The sequence below is a fragment of the Ranitomeya imitator genome, chromosome 2 (genome assembly GCF_032444005.1).
Source record: "Ranitomeya imitator isolate aRanImi1 chromosome 2, aRanImi1.pri, whole genome shotgun sequence".
In the NCBI taxonomy this organism is placed as follows: domain Eukaryota; kingdom Metazoa; phylum Chordata; class Amphibia; order Anura; family Dendrobatidae; genus Ranitomeya; species Ranitomeya imitator.
Genome location: NC_091283.1, coordinates 157,086,996 through 157,105,131, shown reverse-complemented (window position 1 = coordinate 157,105,131; position 18,136 = coordinate 157,086,996). Strand labels below are relative to the sequence as shown.

General features: G+C 42.9%; 1 protein-coding gene across 1 annotated transcript in view; it reads left to right on the top strand.

The window, feature by feature from the left end:
• TTF1 (transcription termination factor 1) overlaps positions 1-18,136 on the top strand; it is a 174,865-nt gene that overhangs the window by 54,835 nt on the left and 101,894 nt on the right. The window contains exons 7-8 of the mRNA XM_069747579.1: positions 5,966-6,044; positions 12,432-12,559. Coding sequence (XP_069603680.1) covers positions 5,966-6,044; positions 12,432-12,559 — 207 coding nt within the window. The remainder of the gene's footprint in view (positions 1-5,965; positions 6,045-12,431; positions 12,560-18,136) is intronic.

Genomic DNA, 18,136 nt, shown 5'->3' with positions numbered 1-18,136 from the left:
ACATGGGGGACGCATGCGTTTTTTTTTTGTTGCGTTGTGCGATGCATGCGTCTTTTTTGCCGCTAGCGTCGGACCAAGAAAACGCAACAAGTTGCATTTTTCTTGCGTCCGAATTTCGGCAAAAACCGACACATGCGTCGCAAAACGCAGCGTTTTTGCGTGCGTTTTGCCGCGTTTTTGCGTGCGTTGTGCGTTGCGTCGCCGACGTAGCGGCGCACAACGCTAGTGTGAACGTAGACTAAGAAACACAGCTGCCACTTCACTTACTGTAGGTTCATTAGATCTGTCTGGATGGAAAGCATTAGTAGTAGTAAATTGTAATTGCAACTGAGAAGCATCGTGTGATACATCTTTCATATACTTGAACTTCTGTGCATAAGGGTTATGGTTTGTTAGCTTTGTTTGCAAGTTATCCATTAAATCTTGTCGACCTTTTCCATTGGCTGGATTGTCAATACGATGCTGCAACGCAGCGTCAAAATCGAGAATAAAAAGGCCTACGTAATTTGGTTTAACCCCTTCAGGAGGGCTGTGGAGTCGGAGTCGTGGAGTCGGAGGTAGTTTTGGTTGGAGTCGGAGTCGGTAGAAATGTACCGACTCCAGCTTTAAAACAAAATGTATTAATATTTCATAATTGAACTTTCATATGAATTTTATAAATGTTACTCAAATATATATGTTCTATCAAACTATGAACAACAGTGATAAGCAGTTCTGCTGGAGATAGAGACATTTTACTTCTTGTGTGTCACTGTTCTCCACTGGCCTTATCTAATCTTATACTTGGTTAACCTCATGCTGCCCCAACCCCATTACTTACAATGTATGAAACTGAAAGTGAAAATGTGTTGCAAATTCTTAGTAGTAAAGCTCCTCCTCTAGACTAGATCTTTGGTGTGCGTCTTCCAAGCATCTCACAGCTGCTACTCAGAAGAGGAAGACTGTAAGAAGTATTATCCTTTCAACAAACTGCATCAGTTAACTGTGAGTACATGAGGAATAACAGAATTTAATTTAGAAAAATATTTGGATCACAAGGACCGTGCAAAGCTTTCCCGCATAGAAGAGTCATCCCCATCAAAGAACACAGCCAGTACATTTCAGCAGAATTGTTCATGTGCACTAAAAGAAACTGAGAAATTTGACCGTTCATCAAAAATAACAGTGCAACAAGCGATTCCTCTGTATCCTGACATTGTCAGAGATGTTGCCACCAACCCAAGTTAGTGTAGAGAGGTTGTTCTCTGCTCTCAAAATAATTAGATCAGATTTGAGGGCATCCATGAAGGAGGATCTAGATCAGATTTGAGGGCATCCATGAAGGAGGATCTGACAGAGGCAATACTTTTTCTGAGGACAAATTTATAGATTTCTTCTTATTAACTGCATAACAGTGTTTATTGCATATTTACTTACAAGAGTTTATAAAAGTTATTTGCTATATTCTAATTGTATTCTAATAAATATAGTTTTTGCTCTAAGTGGTCTGATTACTTATATGATGGTGAGAAACTGAATAAGCACGATATTAATATTTGACAACAGTAAATTTATTGTTACGAATTGGCCATTTATGAAGGAGTCGGAGCTGGAGACGGAACCTGATAAAATCTATGAGTCGGAGTCGCAACTGTGGCTTACCGACTCCACAGCCCTGCCTTCAGGTGGTTGTAAACTTCCCACCATGTGATAAACCTGGCCATGTATTTTGAAACAATATGGCCCCCTGCCAGGAATATTGACAGAGTTCACTTGAACTGATAGAAAAGCCAAAGCATTATTAAATTGCAGTAGATTTTGCAAATAGTTTTGAGCCAGGTGATCATTCTTTTCAATAAGTTTCTGAAGTTCTTTACAAACAGTAATGGTATGAAATTGAACCATTCTCTTGTGGCAACAGATGGAAGCAGATTGGTCACGACCGACCACCTAAATAGAGCTTTGCTGAACAATGTGGACATACTTTATCCATACTCCCAACGCTGTGGGTTTTAACTTCATTGTCTAGAAGTAATATGCAAGCACAACAGTATGTCTTTGGAAATGAATGTTGGCACCTCCTTGCACACGTCTTGTTGTAGACGCAGGAAGTAATCAGGTGAAACTAAATCAATACAGTGCTCTTGCCATAGTGTTCTACACTGATTCACTATCTGTTTCTGTGCTTCTGTTGAGCCTGTGGTTTTCAAGTCTTTGTTGCCTTTGTTCATGAGGTTGTAGCCTGTTGGATGTTCGCTGAGATGGTGTCTGAAGAGGTCTGGGACGTCTCGTTCGTGTTGGCCTGTTTCGAGGCCTGCTTTTTATACGCCTCTTCCTAGTCATCCTGCAAAGTAATTCCAAACCCAAACAATGTCAGGTCTGCGCTCCAAATGCAGCTTGAAATGTACAATAGGCAGTGCATGTTTCCAATAGAATAAGCAGTGCATGTTTCCAAATGTATTTGCATATGTGACTCACCTGCTGTGAAATGTGCAATCTGTTTGTATTTGTTTTTGATGTCTGTAAACAGCTTTGTGGTAGTGTGCTTTGGGGTTGTGTGGTGACACCTGCAGGTCATTTTTCCTTACTTCAAGATAAAAAACGTCCTCAAATAGTTATTAGGCCTATATTAAAAAGGCAAAACTTCATTAAGAATAAACTCAAAAACCATATTCTTTATGCACCATAATCACAAGGTTTAGGTGCAAAAGAAAAATATGAAGTGACAACAAAATTTATTTTAATACTGTATTAGTTTTTATTTAATCAAATACGGTACAATAAAAATGTTCAGGAACAAAAATTAGCTGGAATAATAGAGGTATCCCAGAGGGGAAGGTTCACAGCCGGCAGTATTTTGACTAATTATTTAGGTACCGCAATGCTTCTTCGGGCGGCGAAACGCACGCGTCGGGGCGGGAGGCAAAAGGTTTTAACAGCGGTACACCTAGCGAGCACTGAAACATTCAGGTAATAATGGACTGAGTGCCACCATTTGCACTCGTCATCATATGCATTTGATGTTGTCTTAGTGATTGTGCTCCCTCTAGCCCTTACAACAGGATCTAAGCTATTGTAGATATCGGTTTTGGTATACCCCTTGGGTGACTATTTAGTTTTGACAAACTGGTAGCCTGATTGCTTGGTGCTGAATAAGACTTAAAATAAGGATATATACTAATGTGACTCGTATACTTAATGACATAGATTAAAAACTTGGTAGTTAAACAGCAATGTTTGGACCTTTTTTATACAATATATATTATATTTATATTTCTTTTTGCACAATGCACTTTATTATATTTGAATATGGTTTGTTCGTTTGCTGCCATTGCTGTACCTAAATAATTTGTCAAAATAATGCCGGCTGTGAACCTTCCCTTTTGGGATACCTCTATTATTCCAGCTAATTTTTGTTCCTGAACATTTTTATTGTATTTGATTAAATAAAAACGAATACAGTTTTAAAATAAATTTTGTTGTCACTTCATATTTTTTCTTTTGCACCTAAACCACGTGATTATGGTGCGTAAAAAATATGGTATTTGCATTTTTGCAGGTTTATGAAAATTAATGTTTAAACTATTTTCTGATCACTTCTTGGATGTGTGATTTGTTTGGCTATTTTCTTGCTGAAGGGGGCAAGTTTACCTTTCAAATGGTGTATCATACGTGTGTGTGGGTGCAGTATGAACGGAGATACAAAGTAATCACTGAAAAAGAGCGTTTAGAAATAATATAAGGATAATACTGCTCCCTATGTGCAAGAATATAATTCATTAATGATCTGGTAGAAGGTTTACACAGTAAAATATCGATATTTGCAGATGATACAAAACTATGTAAAGCAGTTAATACAAGAGAAGATAGTATTCTGCTACAGATGGATCTGGATAAGTTGGAAACTTGGGCTGAAAGGTGGCAGATGAGGTTTAACAATGATAAATGTAAGGTTATACACATGGGAAGAGGGAATCAATATCACCATTACACACTGAACGGGAAACCACTGGGTAAATCTGACAGGGAGAAGGACTTGGGGATCCTAGTTAATGATAAACTTACCTGGAGCAGCCAGTGCCAGGCAGCAGCTGCCAAGGCAAACAGGATCATGGGGTGCATTAAAAGAGGTCTGGATACACATGATGAGAGCATTATACTGCCTCTGTACAAATCCCTAGTTAGACCGCACATGGAGTACTGTGTCCAGTTTTGGGCACCGGTGCTCAGGAAGGATATAATGGAACTAGAGAGAGTACAAAGGAGGGCAACAAAATTAATAAAGGGAATGGGAGAACTACAATACCAAGATAGATTAGCGAAATTAGGATTATTTAGTCTAGAAAAAAGACGACTGAGGGGCGATCTAATAACCATGTATAAGTATATAAGGGGACAATACAAATATCTCGCTGAGGATCTGTTTATACCAAGGAAGGTGACGGGCACAAGGGGGCATTCTTTGCGTCTGGAGGAGAGAAAGTTTTTCCACCAACATAGAAGAGGATTCTTTACTGTTAGGGCAGTGAGAATCTGGAATTGCTTGCCTGAGGAGGTGGTGATGGCAAACTCAGTCGAGGGGTTCAAGAGAGGCCTGGATGTCTTCCTGGAGCAGAACAATATTGTATCATACAATTATTAGGTTCTGTAGAAGGACGTAGATCTGGGTATTTATTATGATGGAATATAGGCTGAACTGGATGGACAAATGTCTTTTTTCGGCCTTACTAACTATGTTACTATGTTACTATGTAACTACTGTAATACTGCCCCTATGTACAAGAAAATAACTACTATAATATTGCTCCTATGTACAAGAATATAACTACTATAATACTGCTCCTATGTACAAGAATATAACTACTATAATACTGCCCCTATGTACAAGAATATAACTACTATAATACTGCCCCTATGCACAAGAATATAAATACTATAATACTGCCACTATGTATAAGAACATAACTACTATAATGCTGCTCTTATGTACAAAAATATAACTACTATAATACTGCTTCCTGTGTACAAGATTATAACTACTATAATACTGCCCCTATGTACAAGAATATAACTACTATAATACTACCCCTATGTACAAGAATATAACTACTATAATACTGCTCCTATGTACAAGAATATAACTACAATAATACTGCTTACTGTGTACAAGATTATAACTACTATAATACTGCCCCTGTGTACAAGAATATAACTACTATAATACTGCCTCTATGTACAAGAATATAACTATTATAATACTGCCTCTATGTACAAGAATATAGCTACTATAATATTGCCCCTATGTATAAGAATATAACTACTATAATACTGCTTCCTGTGTACAAGATTATAACTACTATAATGCTGCTCCTATGTACAAGAATATAACTACTATAATACTGCCCCTATGTACAAGAATATAACTACTATAATACTGCCCCTATGTACAAGAATATAACTACTATAATATTGCCCCTATGTATAACAATATAACTACTATAATACTGCTTCCTGTGTACAAGATTATAACTACTATAATACTGCCCCTATGTACAAGAATATAACTACTATAATATTGCCCCTATGTATAACAATATAACTACTATAATACTGCTTCCTGTGTACAAGATTATAACTACTATAATACTGCCCCTATGTACAAGAATGTAACTACTATAATATTGCCCCTATGTATAACAATATAACTACTATAATACTGCTTCCTGTGTACAAGATTATAACTACTATAATACTGCCCCTATGTACAAGAATATGACTACTATAATATTGCCCCTATGTATAACAATATAACTACTATAATACTGCTTCCTGTGTACAAGATTATAACTACTATAATACTGCCCCTATGTACAAGAATATAACTACTATAATATTGCCCCTATGTACAAGAATATAACTACTACAATACTGCTTCCTGTGTACAAGATAACTACTATAATACGCTCTCACTTCTTTTGTTATACAGCTGATGGATTGCATCGTTTCGCATCTCATGTATACATTCGAGGAACAAAGTTATTTTCACCTGGAACAATAAAAGGACGGTGAGTTTACAGTTATGTTTTTTTCACCATGTTATTTTTCTTTGCCACTCACTGGGGGATATTGGCACCACGGGTGTTGGCTGCTGCCCACCATGCGGATGACACCAATGATAGTAACATCTGTTCTTCCCCTTCCATCAAGCTATTTACCAGTTCAGCTTAGTGTCAGTAGAAGGTCTGGTTTATTGTGATCTATCACTACATTTTTTTTCTTGTATGCAATCTCCATTTAGGTCAGGAATCAGATCACTCAGCCTCCCCACAACTTTTAGAGGGATGTTTGTTTATACAATCATACTGTCTCCTCTTTGTTCCCTACGGCACAGCCACGTATTTGCTCCCTCATCCTCTTATGCAGAAAGGCGGTCCGTACCTTGGATTTGCAGGTTTTTTTCAAAACGCCGGTCTTCAGCACAAGCTTATGTGGCCTTCCTGCCCCCTTCCAATTGTGCTTCTGCCCCATTGTTCTGTGCAGCGATCCCAGCTCCTGACGATCTCTTCTTTTACTACAGCTTTCTGCCACCGTCTCAGGTACTCTAATTCAGATCCAGCAGCATGATAGATCTCGCCTGCAAACCAGGTCCCAATCATCTTTTAGATCTCTCTCTGTTCTTGCAATATAGTACCTTCACATTCACCCGCCCTGAGGCTCGCTTCTTTTTTGCATCAACAACTCAGACTCGCTTTCCCCTTCTAAGCTAACCACTTTAGCTGAGCCTCCTAATGTGGATCCACCCATTTTCCACCTTTCCTAGTCCACCACTTTGCTTTGATTGAACGCAGCATCCCACAAGGACCCAATCGACAGACACACTGATTTTCTAAGTCCTCTTTTGAGGCGGATGGATCATTCCATGGTGATGCTCAAAGGACTCTCTGATCTTTCTTACCAGATTGTGCAGACGGTAAGAATATCAGTTCTACTTTTTTGAAAGCCGCTATCACGGGGCTACCGCGACAGAGAGGTTCCAGAGAACCGCAGCGCTCTGGGCCTCGTTCACACACTGTGAACAGAAGCTCTTCACTTATATTCTGACCTGGCTGCTTTGTGCCAGCAGTGCAGGAGTTAACCTTATTGCTGAGAGCTGGGTCTCTCTCAGCTGAACTGGATTTTGTAATCTGATCCTCTATATAGACACAGTCCTGACTTCAGCTATTGTCAGTGATCAGTTCTACTGCCTGGCTGGAGGTTGATGGAGAGAGGTGTTGGAGGTTAATTTACAGAGATTGGTGTCTGCAGTTTTGGTTGCGTGTTAAACCTGTTTTCCTTCCTAAGTTTATTCCTTCTCTTCCCTTCTCTGTTTCCTCTGTGGTTGTGTGAGCATTTGGTGAGTTTGAATCTTTTAGTTACCTTGTCTGTTTACCCTGTTATTTGTTGTATTATTACACGGGTGCACTCCACCTCCTTTGGGGGGAGAGGGGGCCACTAATAGGGCCTGCACAGGAGACAGCGATACGCTGGCGGCTCGGGCCTCCTAACCTTCATAGGTACCCCCGAGATGAGGGAAAGCCAGGGCCCCATTAAAGTGGTAGGGTCAGGTGCGGGTCCCAGTACGCCGTCATGCCCCTTTAACGCCGCTTACGGCGTGACAGCCGCAAGTTGTTCTGCCCAGTTGTTCTTAAACCATCCGCTGAGTTCTTTAGCTAAAGGCTTGAAGCGCCAACTCAGTATCTAAATATCTAAAAATTCTCTGGCAGGGATGTATTGGCACCAGACTAGTTGAAATCATCTATGAAGCATTGAAGCATATTGCTTCCCTATTCAAGACTTAAACACTCCAGCCAAGTCTGCAAGATACATCAGTTTTTATCCTTTGGTTAGCTTTCCTCCAACTTCAATGAGAAGGCATCTCAAATGTCACGGAGTTACCGCGACAGAGCAGTGCCAGATGGCTCCTGCTTCGCCGCTTAGAAAAATCACTTCTCCGGTGTATTAAATGTTTGTTTTCTTTCAGCAGGACAGGGGTTAATCGGCCATGTGGAATTCATTGCATTCAACTGTGCTCGGTTAGCCACTTCTCTCTTCTATAAAAGCTAGGCCTTCTGGCCAGGTCCTTGTCTGAGTTAGCACTTGCTACATAGATCTGGAGAGTGATGAGCTGGTGTTTGGAGAACTGGAGGAGTTTGCTACTGTTGCTTGGTTTGTTCTCTTGGAAATTCCTCATCCTAACCTGCCTTATTTTCTTCACCCATCTTTCACACCCTGGTGAATACCTCTGTTATTTGTGAGAGTGTATTTGTGTGAGTGGAATTTTCTTTTCCCTTTATCTTTGTTCCCCTGTCTGTCGGGTTGATGTACTGCGATATACGGTAGCGCCTCTCTTCCCCGGGTGGGGAAGGGGACAGACGCAGGGCTGCAGCTAGGAGACAGGGCAAGGGCGGAGGCCCCGGCATCCTCGCCATCTGAGGTATTCGGGGAACAGGGTGAGCTAGGGCGCCCCATAGTGCTAGGGTCAGGAAAGGTGCCCCTGGTCCCAGTTTACTCGCCAGTCCTATTGTGACATCAAGTAAAGCAGAAATTTTACTTCACGTCAACTCCATCGTGGCATTTCTGGAGTTAACCTGACTGAACCGCCAAGTCCAGATCCAACAATACAGCATCTCTGCTTGAAGGGGCATCCTCACCAGAGTCCCTGTTTGGGGTGGGCAGTCGTCTTCTCCTTTTCCATGGGGTTTGGCTTTCTTCACCCTTTTCTTCCCAATAAAAGAGGGAATTTATCACAAATCACCGTGAACACTTGCTCAGGTCCTGTCCTCCCCTCACCATTCTTTCTCTCAGACTTCTCGATTTCAGCAGGCAATCTTTTATTTATCTCCTTTCGGCAGATTGTCCCTGTTCCTCCTCAGCAAAGATGAACAGGTTTTTACTTAAATAATGTTTTAGAGTCAAGATGAAATGTGGCTGGACTCTGGAATGCACATGGTAGCAGTATTAGCCAAGGCTTGAATACCCAGGTAGTGCACATCATACCAAGCAATCAAAGTAACCTGTTGTGGACAAGCACAGAAAGTGTTGGTCGTAGGGGAGGGAAGAAGCCAAGCATGGCACTGGGGCCGGGAGAGGTGATAGACAAGTCTCCTTCATTTTCCCACTCACAACGACCATTTCCAATTTTTTGCCTCTCTTCTTTGGGTTGGCCACAGTTGCCCACGTATTCACAAAGGTCAAGGCTGTGGTTATAGGGCTTCTATGTACCAGTGGGATCATGGTCATTCTCTATCTGTATATAGCTACAATATTATTGTTAAAGCCCTTTTTCTGTCTGAGATATTAGATTTTCTGGGTTAGGTGGATTCAGAAAACTGCTGGTCAAGGTAAACACATGGAAGTAGGTCATTGGTGCAGCAGACTGGAGGGCATATGGAACAGCGAGGACCTGGACACACTGGGATCCATAAAGCCATGCGGTCTGGCAAAGGGGAAATGGCAAGTCTGAAACAGCGCACATAGGAACAATAAGGAATCACAAGAGTTTTGCAAGGATGAATGTACAATAAGATGCTAGAACTATGATTATAGGAAAACGTTACACTCGGATTACACAAAATTCACAAAACTGATTCCTTCACCACAGGTAACATTTTATTCCGTATCACAGCGCCAGTATGGCCGTGTGTACTTTACTTAGGAAAACCTGGCTGACAGATTACATTTAAATAACAGTCCTCCCTTCCTTCTCCTTCTCCTTCTCATCCCAGAGAGAAGTCACTTCACAAGTTGGATGTCAGTAGGGCCATCTGCGTCTTGTTCATCTCTGCTCTTTTTGGATATATGGACTTCCTTGTCTCCATTCCAGATGGAGCCCGCAAGGGTTTGCTAACCTCCAAGGTGACAATTTCTTTCTGCATTCTAGAGCAACAGAGTAAAGAAGATTTTTGGTACTCACTAAAATCTTTTTCTTAACCTTCATTGGGGCACACTGCTCCTTTACTGATTACGTTGATGGGTAGTAGCTTTGTCTTCCTGTTAGGGCTGGCGGAACGCACCAAATAAATATAAAGATAATAAAATGTGCGTTCGCAGCTTGGGGTCCACCGTGTAGAGATGGAACCTGCTGCTAGGTAATAGCGGCACTATATGGCGGTACTACGCCGGACTAAACTCGGGTTCCGTCACCCAGGATGAACTGATGCGAATTCTGTTGCTTCACAGAGTCGCAGGGAAACTAAGGAAACGCTGTGCCCTGTTAGCAGTCACAGGGTGCAGCAGATGGACACAGTGGGACAGTGGGATCCCGGAAATTCACCCCCGCTATGCTGGTGATTGATCCCGCTCTGACCCTCGGTGGCTTTTGAGCCCGCGCCTGAGGACGCCCTGAGTCAGATGCTGAGATCAAGCGGGAGTTCCCACCCTACACTGACTGGTTGTCCGGACTAATTAAAGATTACTGCACAGAGTTCGTACAGCGCCGCACTGGCGGACGCCACTAACCACCATTACAAGGGCTAAGAAAGCGCTCTAATTGCGCACAGCGCCGCATTGGTGGTCGCTGCTGGTTAGGCGCAGTAAGGATCGTGCTCTTATGTTAAGGATAGCACTGTCAAGCGCTAGGCAGCTCCAACATTCGCAAACATTCAACAACTCTAGCAATGGGAATGATTATGGAGCAATCACCAGAACAGGCATACAACCACGCACACACACACGATTACAGGTTTACACTAGCCATGTGATCCTTTTATAGATATAGCCTTCCAGTACCTTCCTAGTGGTCCAATCAGAGCCGCTACAGGACCTGAGCATGTGACCTCCGACCTCCAATGAGAGGTCGTCCTACGGGCATGCTCAGTAGGTGAAAAGCAGGACTTAATCCCTGGAACGTCTGCTCACTGCTGATTAATGCTGGTTACAAAGGCTGAACCTGGGGCCGCAGCCGTAACCAGCCGCATAGTATCAGCTTGCGCTGGGACCGACGTCTCTGCTGAGCAGACTCCACTGCGGCTGGGGAAGAATGGGAGACCGCAGAGGACATGGTGCGAGATTCCCCCTGTGCAGCTGCGGGAACCCGACACCTAACCACTTCCTTTGAGTTTCTTGTTTTTTTCCGTTGTGTCTCGTAGTGCTTGGCACTACTTGGTGTTACTTTGGTGCCAGTAGGAGCTGATTTTACTTCTGTCAATAGTGTCGGCATCCTGGTGGCAGTAGCCACAACCCATTGTTCTGTGTCCCCCCCCACTGAAAGCTACGAGAAAGGGTATTTACTAGTGATGAGCGAGTGTACTCGTTGCTCAGGTGGTCTCCGAGTATTTGTAACTGCTCGGAGATTTAGTTTTCGTTGCCTCAGCTGCATGATTTACAGCTGATAAGACAGCTTGATTACATGTTGGATTTCCCTAGCAACCAGGCAACCCCACCTCCCCCCTATGTGTTCAGGCTGGCTAGCAGCCGTAAATCATGCAGCTGAGGCAACAAAAACTAAAGCTCTGAACAGTTACAAATACTCGGAGACCACCCGAGCAACAAGTACGCTCGCTCATCACTAGTATTTACCGCAAATACTAAAAATTCTCTTTTTTTATGTTAATAATGAGGTTCATGTCCCATGGGAGGAGTACAATATAAGGGTAAAAGAAAAAAATAGTTTAAAAAAATATGAAAAAAAAAAGTAATATAAAAACTCAAATCACCCCTCGCTTCTCCCCCTTTGGTAATATAGAAAATCAATCATATTTGACATCTTCACATTTGTAAAAGTTCAATCTATGAAAATATAAAAGTATCCGCTGTAAAGAGAAAAAAATTAAAACTTCAGAATCTGTAAAAAGATGCAGTAAAAAGTAATCCAAGCGTTCTTTGTATCCCAAAATAATATGAATTAAAAAAAAAAAAAAAAGCGTTCGCACAGCTCCATCGACTATCCAATAACAAAATTACGAGACTCGACAACTTTTAATACAATTTTTCATTTTTTCTTTCACTGCTTAAAGGGAACCTGAGCGCAAATACATGATGCATAATCCACAAGCAGCATTTATCAAACACCGACTGTATGATTTTAGCCATATATGACTCTGAGATACTGCTGAGTTTCAGAGAAAAACATACAATTTTTTCCCCCATTTTTTCAGTACATAATACAATAAAATTAATGATGTCATTAAAACTACAACTCCTCCTTCAAACAAGACCTCGTACGGCTGTAAAGATGTAAAAATAAAAAGTTATGACTCTTGAAAGAAAAAGAGGGGGAAAAAATGGGAACGCAAAAAGATGGAAAAAAAATTGGGTAGAGTGAAACCCCAAAGGTGCAGTCTTTTAGACACTTGAGATCCGTCACGTAAATTATTAGGTGGTCAGCAAATAATGATGAGTTATGACGACCCATCTTTGTGGAGTCTTGCAATCTATTACTTTTTTTGTGTTCTCTTCCATCTTGTCATTTTTAGGTTTTCAAATGAGGAGGTGGCACAGCTGAAAATGTATCGCGAGATGTTTGGAAGGAATTGGCAGATGATTTCATGTGCACTGAACCGGAATTATGACTCAGTTTCTATGAAGTCCACCCAGCTACATGGTAAGAGGCATTGTGAGCAGCAAGTATTTGTGAAGTATGAATGATACAAGGTTTTCGAAATATTGTAAAAACATATATCTGAAATTTGTGTTGTGCATTTGTATTCAGCCCTCCTGAATCAATACTCTGTAGGGCCACCTTTTGTTGCAATTACTGCTGTAAGTCTTTTGGGGTAGGTCTCTACCAGCTTTGCACATCAAGAGACGACATTTTTGCCCACCTTTAGCCTGCACCTCCTCCTCCAGCTTCACTGTCTCCTATTCATGCTGAGGGGATTCCCAAGATGGCCACCATCCCTCAGTTCTGTTCCCGCCACCAGCGCTCCACACCTTCAGGGGACCCAGCCCCCGGCCTCCAGATGCTCCCCTCAGCCTCTCCGCCCTCCCAGCTCACCAAGGGGCTGCTCTGTAGGTGAGTCGCTGGTCTCTCACAGCCGATGTCTGCAGGCACAGCACATCCAGCGCTCTGCTGCCTCAGCTCTGCCCGCACTTCACTCCCTGGGACAAATGCGGTCCCAGATCCTTCTGGCTCCCTGAAGAATCTTCCCGCCACTCTGAGGTTCCAAACCACCGAGAACTGGGCAGAAACTGGGTATTTGTGCAAATTCAGGTGAGAGCTCAGCAGCCTGTGTCCTCTCTCTACGGTGTCTAGGCCACGCCCCTGAGTCCTCTCTCTAGAAAAGTGTGATGTGCAGTGTTAGTTAGCACTTAGCCCAAAAAGTTCTACTCTGGTCTGATCTGACCTGAGCACCTTCTTCTACTTGCTCGCTGTGTCCCTTACATGTTTTTTGCAATCTGCAAAGGATACTTGTTATGGCTTGCTTTCAAAAATGGCTTTCTTCTTGCCACTCTTCCATAAATGCCAGATTTGTGCAGTATATGACTTAAGGTATCGTTACACTGAACGATATCGCTAGCGATCCGTGACGTTGCAGCGTCCTGGCTAGCGATATCGTTCAGTTTGACAGGCAGCAGCGATCAGGATCCTGCTGTGCCATCGTTGGTCGCTGCAGAAAGTCCAGAACTTTATTTCGTCGCTGGACTCCCTGCAGACATCGCTGAATCGTGTGTGACGCCGATCCAGCGATGTCTTCACTGGTAACCAGGGTAAACATCGGGTTAATAAGCGCAGGGCCGCGCTTAGTAACCCGATGTTTACCCTGGTTACCAGCGTAAAAGTAAAAAAAAAAAAACACTACATACTTACATTCCGGTGTCTGTCCCCGGCGCTCTGCTTCTCTGCACTGTGTAAGCGCAGCGGCCGGAAAGCAGAGCACAGCGGTGACTAAGCGCTGCAGCGATCGGGATCGTTGTCTGGATCGCTGCAGCGTCGCTTAGTGTGACGGTACCTTAATTGTTGTCCTGTGGACAGATTATCCCACCTGAGCTGTTGATCTCTGCAGGTCCTCCATAGTGACCATGGGTCTCTCGGCTGCTTCTCTAATAAGCGCTCTCCATGCTTGGGATGTCAGTCTACGTGGACGGTCATGTCTCTGTAGGTTTGCAGTTGAGTTATACTACTTCCATTTTTGTATGATGGATTGGACAGTGCTCCATGAGTTGTTCAGAGCTTGGGCTTTTTTTTTTTAGCCTAACCCTGTTTTACACTTCACCACAACTTAATTCCTGACCTATCTGGTGTGTATCTTGGTTTTAATGATGCGCTTTAATCCGTAATGTTCTCAAACCTCCGAGGCCTTCACAGAACAGCTGTAGTTATACTGAGAAGAAATTACACACAGGTGGACTCAATTTACTAATTATGTGACTTCTGGGCACAAATGGGCAGTCAGATTTTCTCTTTCGCTTCATTGGGGGACACAGGAAACCATGGGTGTATGCTGCTGCCACTAGGAGGCTGACAAAAAAGGGTTAGCTCCTCCTCTGCAGTATACACCCACCAACTAGCAGAAAGCTAATCAGTTTTAGCTTAGTGTCAGTAGGAGGTGGACACAGGGCTGCCCTGTTTCCACCTTAGGTTTTTTTTTTTTTTAATTCGTTAATTAAACAACAAAAAGGATAAGTATAAGATATACATATTTTGCTTATGACCGAATCACCATAAACATATTTGTCACATTTAGCAAGAAAATCCCAAATGTATACAATAAGTTTTTTTTTTTTTTTTTTTTGTTTTGTTTTTGGCAATGCAGATCATAGTATATGGAACGGGATAAAAAATATCACAAATTGTCTAGGATACCTATACTAAAACCTTAGAAAAAAACAAAAGGAAGAAAACATAACCCTATCCTGCTGCCAAAACCATCCCCATCATATCGATTGTTTAATATTGAAACTAGGCGTGATCCAATGTTCATTACAGTTTATTATAGTGGAGTTAGACTATCTGCCATGAGTTGACACAGTGAGAGGTGATGAATTCCATACATCCCATATTTTGCTAAATGTCCCCAAGCAGCCTCTATTTTGGTATAACGTTCGTTCGTAGGGTATAATAAAATTTACCAAATCAATCCAGGCTCTATGAGATGGATGAGTATTTCCCATCCAGTGAAGAGCTATTACTTTCCGTGCCAGAAAAAGGGTCTCCCTTAAGAAAATTTGAGTATGATATCCCCATGTCTCTTCCTCCAGTACCCCAAATAAACAAACTAAATGATTCAACGGAATGGGAATATGCACAAGGGAAGTCAGTATCGTAGTTACCGCACTCCCTCCAAATAATATGAATAAAGTCAGCCTCCATTGCGTGGCATCTTAGATATTCTGAGGAGTTAGACCATCCCATTTTAAATAACTGTATTGGGGTTAGATAATACTTGATGTAAGATATACATTTGTATCATTTTATTATTTTTTATTAAGAATAACAAGGCAATTAACATGTTACATTTACATTTTCAATATAGAGTATTTCCCCCCCCCTCCCCCTTCAAACAGCCCCCTTCAATCCCAAAGCCCCCCACCCCCACCCCACAAAGCAGCTCATCTTGTTAATTACTACCATCATTAAAACAATAGAGTATCTAATCCCTCAACCATTCGTATAAGCCACACTTCACATTACTATCCCATAGCAATCCATGGAGACCACATTTTATTGAACGTTTCAGTTTTCCCTTTCTTCTTATAAATCCCTTTTTCTAGTGTCAGGCCCTGTTTCACATACTGGAGGAACTCTCCTCTTGACGGCGGCTCTTCCCTAATCCAGTTTCTAGCTATCACCTTCCTAGCCAAGTATAACAATCTGGCTATAGCTATCTTTAGGTGTTTATCCACTCCAATCTCATCCACGCATCCCAACAAACAGACAACTGGATCCCTTGGCACCGTGCATCCATACGCACCTTCCATACGACTCAAAACTACCACCCAGAAGGCAGCCAACCTCGGACATGTCCACATCATATGGAAAATGTCTGCATCCGTAGACTTACACCTCGGACATTGAGTCATTACGCAATCCTGCCTTATATAGCACCATCGGAGACCTATAAACTCTGTGTATCACATAGAGCTGTGACAGTCTATACGGTTCACTCAGCGACAGTCTTGGGATCCATTCCAACACCGACTCCCAAGTCTCGTTATCTATTGGGCCCAAATCCCTTTCCCATTTAGCTCTTGCCATTATTGGAAACCCCAATAGAAAAGTGTGCAACAGATCCCTGTACAGAGTGGATATGACTCCTCCAGTCGTCCCATCATTACACACATACTCCAGTACTATATCCCTTTGAATCCTAATACCTCCGTTCCTACTCTGAGCTCCAAAGGCATGCCTCATCCGCAAATACTGATACTCTCCTGCAGACCCAAGACCAAATTCCGCCTGCAATTGGAAAATGATTTCAGTTCACCTTGTTCAATTATTTGATGCACATACTGAATCCCTTTGCCCAACCACTCTATCAGTACCCCCAATGCCTCAAATTCTTTCAGATTGTTATTATGCCATAGCGGCGAGTATCTAGTCAAGTCCGTGATCCCACGTATGTGCCTCAATCTACTCCACAGCTTGCGTATCAACAGCAAAGTCGGATATAGCTTCCCCAAACTCTCCAAGGATCCATCCTCCAAACATTGCACCACTGGCCTTCTTTTTGTCACCACCTCCATCAACCGCTGTACTGCCCCAGATGACCCTTCATGCACCCAGCCCCTTAAATGCTGACTCTGGGCTGCAAGAAAGTACAACTCAGGGTTAGGCAATGCCAGACCCCCATCATCCTTGGGTCGCTGAAGTGTCTCCAGTTTGATACGCGGATGCTGCCTCCCCCAAATCAGATTCCTAAACAGAGAGTTGATCTGTCTAAATTTCCCACGTGGTATCCAAACCGGCGCATTGTGAAGAATATACAATATTTTCGGCATCAGAATCATTTTGATAAGATTCACCCTGCCTACCACAGACAAATGTAGCTTAAGCCATGCATCCGCTTTTGCCTTGAGGGCACCCAAGATTGGAGTCAGATTCTCATGTATATAGTCAGTGACCGGCATAGATACCCATATTCCCAGGTACTTAAATTTACTCGTCACCTCCAGTCGCCCATCCTCCAATGGCTCCCCATCCACATCGTCCACCTTAAACAAGATGGACTTACTCCAATTTATCCTAAGTCCCGACACTGATCCGAATCGCTCAATAATCCCAATGGCTCCCTCCAAGGATGCAACCGGGTCAGCCAGAAACAACAAAATATCATCTGCATACAACGCCACCCTTTCTTCAATCACCCCATATTTAAACCCCGTCATCTCATCAGACTGTCGAAGCGTAGCGGCCAGTGGTTCCACCGCCAGAGCAAACAAAAGGGGGGAAAGCGGACACCCCTGTCTCGTCCCTCTAGCCAATTGTATGGTCCGTGACAACTCCCCGTTTACCCTAACCCTGGCCATCGGCATCGAGTACATTAATTGAATCCATGATATGAACTGCGGTCCAAACCCCATTCTTCGCAACACCTGCCAGAGATACCCCCACTCCACACTATCGAACGCCTTGTGAGCGTCTAAAGATGCAATAACTCTCTGGCCACAGTTATCGGCTTTGAGTTGCAAGTTCATATACATCCTTCGTAGATTAATCGCAGTTGACCTATCAGGCATAAAGCCAGACTGGTCTGAGTGTATCAGGCCAGAAATAACACTTGTCAACCTCATCGCCAACACCTTAGCCAGGAGTTTAACGTCGATAGTAAGCAAAGAAATTGGCCGATATGAATCCGGCTGTGTCGGGTCTTTCCCCTCCTTTGGAATCACCACTATTGTGGCCTCCCGCATAGATGCCGGTAGCCTTCCACCATTCGTAGCCTCTTCCAAGACCGCCTTCAATTTAGGGATCAACACTTCCCCCAAGCTTTTATAAATTTCGGCAGGAAATCCGTCTACGCCAGGCGCCTTCCCATTAGCCATCGACTGCAATGCCCGTCCCAGTTCCTCCTCCGTAATGGGAGCCTCCAAATCCTCCCTAGCTGTGTCACTCAGCCTCGGGAGCTCCAACTCCTCAAGGAACACCACCGTGTCCTCCATTGACCCATCTACCCGAGAGGAGTATAAGTCTACGTAAAAATCTGCAAAAGTCTCCAAAATCTCTGAAGTCTCAGAAACA